General features: G+C 49.4%; 1 protein-coding gene across 1 annotated transcript; it reads right to left on the bottom strand.

Annotated features, from left to right (window-relative positions):
* Positions 1 to 3,443: 3,443 nt before the first annotated feature.
* LOC127679242 (uncharacterized) lies at positions 3,444 to 8,177 on the bottom strand. Its single transcript, XM_052175350.1, is given in 5 exon segments — positions 3,444 to 5,758; positions 5,761 to 6,207; positions 6,210 to 7,437; positions 7,439 to 7,856; positions 7,915 to 8,177. Coding segments are annotated over 5 exon segments (4,671 nt in total).
* Between the last annotated feature and the right edge of the window lie 492 nt (positions 8,178 to 8,669).

Genomic DNA, 8,669 nt, shown 5'->3' with positions numbered 1-8,669 from the left:
AAGATAATGAGAGAGAATATCTCAGTATAATTAAATAGCTTGTCTCCAAGCCTGGCTTGGGTTTGCCACATCTAAATCCTTGAACATAATCAATAGGCCAGTCAAAAGCCTTCTCCTGTCTGGCAAGGTCTGCCATTATTCATGGGTTTAGACACACTTCTGGACTCAGAAAACTATCTTCAATGCACACACTGCTTGATTTTTCCTGGGGGAAAAAAACCCCACAGAATCTCTTTCTGTCCAATATCAGAGCAGAGTCGCATTCAAGAAGTGACTTACAAAAAAATTCAGTTCTTCAATTGTACTTCCCCAAACAAACAAGAGAACTCAAAAAAGAACATCTGTTTTTATCTATGTGGTGGTAAACTGCCATGATCCGTCCCAACTGGGAACTAAATCCAAGGGGGAACTCTGGATATCAGGAAAGGAAACAGGTCCGGCGGGTGACAAACAGACACAACCACGCACAGAAGCAGCTTGAATCTGAATGTATTTTCCTAGTCCAGTCAAGTTAACATCTCACATCAAGCATCACATTCATCTGTTAAAGCTTCAGTTTTCTCGGGCAGTACAGAGTGTTTACCCGTAGTCCAGTTGGCCAATAGGTGCATGCGGTTAAACTGCTTCTTCACCGTGGCTCCATTGTCACAATATCCCGGGAGCTAGGGAAGGGTGGTTCCCATGCCTAGCTTCCTGGTGGTGATGGTGGCATTGCAGAGCTGGGGAAGCTGCCTGTCCTCCAAGAGCATTTCCACCTAGTCCGCCCATTGCATTCTTCTCTGTGCCATGCCCGGGACGCCATAGGCCCCCAGTGATCAGCTCCCTGTAGTCTCTAGCCTCAGCCCGGAAAACTCACCTGCAAGTCCTTAGGCCCAACTCAGTGAACTAACTACTTACTCCAAGTGTAGGACCCCCGAACAGGAGACCCCACTTGAGTCTCAGATCGACACACACCCAAGGAAGCGCGAGAGACCGACTTGATGCAAACACAGGAGGTAGTTTAATGGCAGAGCTCCGGGTCGACACGTGTCGTGTGCAAAAGACAGAGGGGCCGACCCCGAAGCCCAGAAACTGGGGGTCTTTATAGGAAAGGCAAGGGGGTTTCGCACGCTTTTACAAGATTGGGTAATCCATATAATTACATCAGCGGGTAGTATGTGCAGGTCGGCACGTCAGCAATGGGGAAGAGCGGGGAAACTTATCTATTGTCAGCAGAGGGGTAGGAGGAGAAGGAGTCCAGATGGTCCCTGACTCAGCTGAGGTAGCTTCCTTATCTTCACGACCCCGTTAGTTCCTGGAATGCCTTAATGGCCTTGAGGGTGGGCCTAGCATGCTAGGGCTGTCCAGGCTTGCCCTGGCCTGCCTTTGTTTCTGGGCCATGAGTGAAGCTCCTTTATTTAAGTAAAAACTCTTTCATTCCCCTCTTCTCTTTGTCCATAATTTTAATCTTAAAATTTTAAGAGAGGGACTGGGGATGAGGTGATGAATCCCTTTTGAGATAGTTGTAAGCATATTCTTCTATTTTACTGGGCAGTGGATGGTACTGCCATTGTAAGACTAAAAGTTGTACAGCATTTACTCTACTTTTAACAAAAGTTATACCCTTATTTACTAGACACGGGCCAAAGACCAAGACCAAGAATATAATGAGAACAGGTCCTGCGAGGGCAGAAAGTAGGGTGGTCATCCACGGGGATTTGGAATACCAGGATTCGAACCATCCCTGTTGTTCTACCCGCTCTCGCTTTTTTTTTTTTTCTAGCCTCTCTCGGAGTTTTTGCATAGAGTCTCTAACTATCCCGGTATGGTCTGCATAGAAGCAACATTCTTCCTTTAGGGCTGCACATAATCCTCCTTCTTTTAAAAATAGCAAGTCCAACCCTCTCCTGTTTTGTAGAACCACTTCAGATAGGGAAGTCAAAGATTTTTCTAAAGCGTTAATGGATTTCTCTAGCATCTCTAAATCTTCATTTATGGCTTGTTTAAGAGTTTGAAAAGACTGTGCTCCCTGCCTACCTTCTACTAGGACTGTCACACCTGTTCCTACTCCTGCCACAATACCGGCCCGATCATCATTGTCAGGGTTATTGAAATTGGCTCTCTCTTACTTTTCTTGTGATCTCTATCTTCTATATAAGAAACGGGATGATAATACACTCAGGGCAAAAGTTGAACCATGACACAAAAATCTCGGGTGGAATCAAAAACATTGGTAGATACACAAGGCGTTAATCCGGTGTTGCAGGCCCACCACCCAACTGGACTGTGCACAAGGTAATAACTGGAATCTGTTCTATCTATGGAGTATACCCGATTACACAAATGGTGGTGGGAGGGTGGCGGTGTTCCTATACACAGGCCAGCATTTCCCCCTGGTGTTGTTACGTCAGTAAGGGTTAATTTTTTCCCAGTTCCCCAGGAGCAGGAGGCATGACTGCTTGTCCTATTAAAATCTCCATTGTAAGCGATCCCCTCATAATAAGGGGGGCCTGAGGACAAACACAACCAGCAGTTTGCAGTAGCTTCAGGATCAGTGCTATTTAAGGCATAGAACGCCCCTCTGACTAAATTGAAGTCTCTGCCCTGTGGATGGATATGTGGGAGCTGTGGTCAGGGGCTCATATTCGTGAGGAGTGGTCATTCTAGTGGATCCCATAGGAATGGGGGGAATGGTTATGGGGGTTGGGGGCCGAGGCCTGGCAGGTAGGCCCTGTTCGGGGAGGATTTTGTTAGGTCCAATGGGTACCATGGGAGGTTTTTCTATGGTCAACTTGATTTTGAAGATTACACCAGGATCTGCTCCAGAAGCATGTATCCTCAAACCCCAACTGTTTCCCCTAAACCAGCTCTGGCGTTCTTGTTTTCCTTTGTCGGTAAACTTTATAAGGATTGGGTTACAATAATTACCTTTACAGGCTCCATTTGGACTATTACTATGAGCACATCCGCTTTCAGGGTATTTGAAACTGTCCCTCTCCTCCTGGTTAGGCCTGTCATAACTACTGTTTCTTTTTACTGTAATTAGGTTCCAGGAGGAAGACGGGTTCCAGTAAATGTCTCCCATCATCTCGCACCCCCAAGTGGCACAGTACAAGTCTGGTGCCCCTCCACATCTATGACGGAGGTTCGGGACCCGTCCCTGGGCTGGGCACACATAGAAGGCTGCGGATCTGAGATTTGCATGATAAAATTGCCCTGAGCACCCATATGTACTCCCGATCCCACTCGGGACACACTGGTTCTCAGGTGGGGGTTTAAGCAGATCAGTGTGGTCCAGAATATCCCATGAAAGTGATCCCACAGCTAACTTACAAATATCAGGCGTGAGATCTGGCCACCAGGTCCAAGGGGGGGGGGGTGTTGCAATCGTAGACCAGACAGGGTTCCCTTCCTCACTGAGTACCTCCCAAGTCTGCCGAATCGGCGTGTGTGGGTTGAAATTTTCACTCAACGTTGTTCTGGTGACGCAGGCGCAGCTTAAGAGGATTATCAGTCTTTTCTAGGATCCACTCATCTTGATCAGGTCCGGAGGGAGGAGCCTTCTTGACTTGTGTGGCATGGACCCAGGTGGGGATTCCTTCCACTTTTACAGCAATTGGCGTGGTCAGTAGTACTAGGTAGGGTCCCTTCCACCGAGGTTCGAGGCTTCCTGTCCAATGTCTTCTCACCAACACTACATCTCCCACTTCAAAGCGGTGTGGCACTTGTAGGTCATCTGCTGTATAGGTCTCTTTCAACTGCTCCCAGACCTCCTTTCAGACGATCTCTAGGGCCTTTAATCAGGCTAGAAGGCGAGACAGGGGGATGAAGGAGAGGAGTTGGTCAGAACAAGCCTTTCCTTCTGTGGTCATGTGAATGGACGGGGGCGCCCCAAACATTAATTCAAAAGGTGTTAAACCTGAAGCTCCGGGAGTATTCCAAACCCGGAACAGGGCATAGGGGAGAAAGGCTGCCCAATCATTCCCGCTGGTCTCCAAGGACAATTTAGTTAGGGTCTCTTTTAGAGTTCTATTCATTCTTTCTACCTGTCCTGAACTCTGGGGTCTATAGGCACAGTGTAACTTCCAATTTATCCCCAGTTGTCTGGCCAATCCCTGACTTACCTGGGCGACGAAGGCATGTCCGTTGTCTGACCCAATTACCTTAGGTATTCCAAAACGAGGAAAAATTTCTTCAAGTATCTTCTTGGTTACCACGTTAGCCATCTCTCTTTTGGTGGGAAAGGCCTCCACCCACCCTGAGAAAGTGTCTATAAAAACTAGAAGGTATTTATTTCCATACTTTGCTGGCTTTACCTCAGTAAAATCAACTTCCCAATAGGTCCCTGGTCTATCCCCTCTTAAACGTTTTCCGCCATGGGTTCTGTTCGGCACCGCGTTAGTGAGTGTGCAAGCTTGGCAATTCTTTACTAAGTCTTCTACTATCCTGTGTAGCTGTGGGATATGATAAGGGGACTTACCGACCAGCTTTATCATCTTTTTTTCTCCCAGGTGGGTGAGGCGATGTATATTAGTCAGGTATTCTAGCCCCTCTTCTCTTGTGAGAGTCCATTTTTCTAAAATCTCCTCAGCTGGCTGTGGTGGGGCTTTAATGGTTAAAATTTGTGGCCCTTGTGCTGTATCTTTTGCCACCCAGTCTGCCATTTGATTCCCATTTTCTATTGGCCCATTTCCCTTCTGATGTCCTAGACAATGAATGATTGCCACCTTACGGGGCAAATGAACAGCTTCTAGCAGGCTAAGGATTTCTTCTTTGTTTTTAATCTCTTTTCCGGTGGAAGTTAATAGTCCGCGCTGCCTGTATATTGCCCCATGAACGTGAGAGGTTGCAAAGGCATACCGGCTGTCGGTGTAGATATTGACAGCTTTTCCCTCTGCAAGCCTCAAGGCTTGGATCAGTGCAATGAGCTCCGCCTTCTGAGCTGATGTCCCTTCAGGCAAACTGCTGGCCCATACAACAGATTTTCCATCTACTACTGCTGCCCCAGCCCTCCGCTTACCTTCCACCACGAAGCTGCTGTCATTGGTGAACAAAGTCATGGCCCCAGGCCAGGGATGGTCAGATAAGTCTGACCGGGTCCCGACCTCCTCGGCCAATATATCTCCACAGTGGTGTATGGGGGCTTCATCAGCTTCAGGTAGTAAGGTGGCAGGGTTGAGAATAGCAGGTGGAACAAAGGTCACTCGCTCAGTCAGCAATAAACTCTGGTAGTGGGTCATCCTGGCATTAGTCATCCAACGATCTGGGGGCTGTCGGATGCTGCTCTCAAGGGAATGCGGGGCCACTATGGTCACATTTTGGCCCATGGTCAATTTATCAGCATCTTTCACTAGCACTGCAGTAGCTGCAATTGCCCATAAACATGAGGGCCATCCGCTGGCTACTGGGTCCAATTTCTTTGACAGGTAAGCTACAGGGCGCTTCCAAGGTCCCAATGTCTGAGTAAGGACCCCTCTTGCTACTCCATTTTTCTCATTGATATACAGGGTAAAGGGCTTTTTTAGGTCTGGTAGTGCTAGGGCGGGGGCCTGTAGCAGTGCCTTTTTTAGGGTTTCAAAAGCCAATTGGTGTTCCTCAGTCCACACAAATTCTCCTTTTTCTTTGGTCAATGGGTATAAGGGGGCCACCAGGGTGGCAAACCCTGGGATCCAGAGTCTGCAGAACCCCGCCGTTCCCAGAAATTCTCTTACCCGGCGAGGGGTGGTTGGGGTCGGGATCTGTGTCACTGGCCACTTTCTGGCTTCTGTAAGCCATTGCTTCCATTCTTCAGGGTGTATCCCAAATACGTCACCTCCGTCTGGCACAACTGTGCCTTTTTAGCTGAAGCCCGATACCCCAATTCACCTAACTCAGCCAGGAGATTCTGTGTCCCATGCTCGCATTCCTCGCGTGTCTCAGTTGCAAGGAGAAGGTCATCTACATATTGCAGAAGGGTCGCATGTGGATTGCAGGCCCGAAAAGGAGCCAAGTCCCGATGTAAGGCCTCATCAAACAAGGTTGGAGAATTTTTGAACCCTTGAGGCAACCTGGTCTATGTGAGCTGCCCTGTTCACACTGTATACCAGGCTCGTTCAGGCGGCAATGTGCTGAGCAGATTATAAGGGTTGGGAACGGTGGGGTGTATATCCTGTATTCTTTTGTTAACTTCTCTAAGGTCTTGCACAGGGCGATAATCACCTGTCCCTGACTTCTTTACTGGAAGGAGGAGGTATTCCAAGCAGATTTACAGGGGACCAGGATTCCTTCACGGATTAGACGATCGATGTGAGGACGTATCCCCTCCCGAGCTTCCTTCCCCATAGGGTACTGACAAATCCTAATGGGGGTGGCCCCAGACTTGAGCTCTACCACTACTGGAGGGGCCTGTCTTGCCATTCCCATCCCTCCTGTTTCAGCCCAAGCCAGGGGAAACCGATCAAGCCAGTCCTTTAGCCTCTCAGGGGTGGCAGCCTTTAACTTCTTTTGATAAATCCGATACTCTTCTCCCAATTGCAAAGATAGTTCCAATGCTTGTGGAGGGGTAGTTCCCCAGGACAATTCTGGCCCAGAGGAGGTGAAGGTTATTTGTGCCTTTAATTTTGTGAGCAAATCTCATCCCAGTAGAGGTATGGGGCACTCAGGAATGACTAGAAACGAGTGAGTTACTACACTCTTTCCCAAGTCCACTGTCTGAGAGGTGGTCCACGGGTAAGATTTTTGTCCCATAGCCCCGGCTACCAGTGTTTTTTCATTTTTAATCTTACCCAGAGGAGTTTTTAGCACCGAATATTCCGCACCTGTGTCAATCAAAAAATTTATGGGAGTCCCCTCCACATGTAAGGTTACCCTAGGCTCAGGGAGGGGGGCCGAGCCCCGTCCCCCCTAGTCTTCATCACTCTCGAGGGGCAATATCTTTGTCTCCTGCTTTCTCTTGGGGCACTCATGGGCCCAATGTCCTTTTTCTCTGCAGTGAGCACACTGGTCCTTCCCCAAAGGAGGGTGGTCTCTTCTAGGTCTCTTTGCCTCTTGCCATCTTCCGCCTCCCAGGTTCCCTAGCTGTCTGCTCCTATCTCTCCTATCTTTGCCTACTACTATGGCCAGTATCCTAGTCAAAGTTTTCTCTTGCCTCTTTTCCCTCCTATCTTCATCCTCTTTATTCTCTCTTTTTTCTCGCTCTTGCTTCTCTTCCTCTGTCTCCCTTTTGTGATACACTTTCTCAGACTCTCTAACTACATCCCTTATTGTATAATCCTGCAGTCCCTTGATCCGTTGTAATTTCTTTCTAATATCAGGGGCCGACTGCCCAATAAAAGCCATGATTACACAGGCTCGCTGCCCCTCAGATGTAGGATCAAAAGGGGTATACCTTCTGTGCGCCTCCATGAGCCTTTCCAGGAAAACTGAAGGGGGTTCAGTCGGTCCCTGCATGACCTCTCTTACCTTAGCCAAATTCGTGGGGCCGTCGTGCGGTGCCTCTGAGACCTGCCACTAGAGCCCGGCGGTAATTGGACAACCATTCCCTACCTTGTGCCGTGTTATAATCCCACTGAGGGCACATCAGGGGAAATCCTTCATCTATCCCATCTGGGGTCTGGACAAGGTGCCCAGCGTTGTCTCGAATGTACTTTCGGGCCTCCAGGACTATCCTCTCCCTCTCTTCAGTGGTGAACAGGGTCTGCAAGAGCTGCTGACAATCATCCCAAGTGGGCTGGTGTGAGTACACCAGGGACTCTATTAGCCCTGTGAGTCCTGCTGGATTATCTGAAAAAGGAAGGTGGTTAGTTTTCCAATTATAGAGGTCAGAGGAGGAGAAAGGCCAGTACTGCAAGAGCTGTAGGGCATTCTGTTCATCTGGTCCTGGGGGCGGCCCAACAGCTCTAAGGGGAAGGGCCACTGTGGAGTCAGCTGGTCCTTCAGGAGAGGCGGGGGAGGTGCCTCGTCGGCTTCTTGTTCCTGAGGAAGGACCCTCCCTTTCCCCCGGGCTCAGGAGCTGGAGCAGGAGCAGGAGGGGGTGGTGTTGGGGCCGAGGGTTGGGGTGCAGGCTGTGAGGTACAGCGATAAAGTGGGGGAGTGGGCCACTCAGGAATTTCTTCTATCTCAGGGTAGATTCTCGGGACAGGCGCCGGAGAAATGTCATCTTCTTTCATCGGCGGTTTCGGTTTCTCATTCGCTGCAGGTGTGCCATCCCGAACAGCCATGATCAACGGGAGCCTGTCAGGATGGGGGGAAGCCGGTGTAGGGCGGAATGGCCTTGGCATCAGGGGGTGGTTAGAAGTGAGGAACGGTCTGACCCACTCAGGTGGGGATCGGACTAAGTCCTCCCATACTATGATATACAGCTGCTGGTCTGGATGAGCCCCCAGTCCTTCCTGAAAAACAACAGCTTTAATGGCCACGATGGTGGGAAAATCAAAAGTTCCAACCAGGGGCCAGCCAACCCAGAAGGTGAGCCATTCCGAGGTGCAAAAAGTCTGCCAAGGCTTTTGTAGGTACCTAAGGCCTAAGACACCACGCAAAGCAATGTATAGGTCCGTTGCCCAGGCAACGGCCGCCATCTACCCAGAATTCCATAGCCCACCTTTACCTGTAATTACGTCACCACTCCTATATAACCTAGCAGCGCTCCTCCCTCTCTCTCTTTTCCTTCCCTTCTCACTCCCGTTCCCGCCGGCTACCCTTCCCTTCTTAAA

This window comes from Apodemus sylvaticus, chromosome 1 (genome assembly GCF_947179515.1).
Source record: "Apodemus sylvaticus chromosome 1, mApoSyl1.1, whole genome shotgun sequence".
Taxonomy (NCBI): Eukaryota; Metazoa; Chordata; class Mammalia; order Rodentia; family Muridae; genus Apodemus; species Apodemus sylvaticus.
Note: the sequence above shows the minus strand (reverse complement) of the source record. Positions and strands in the feature narration are given on the sequence as shown.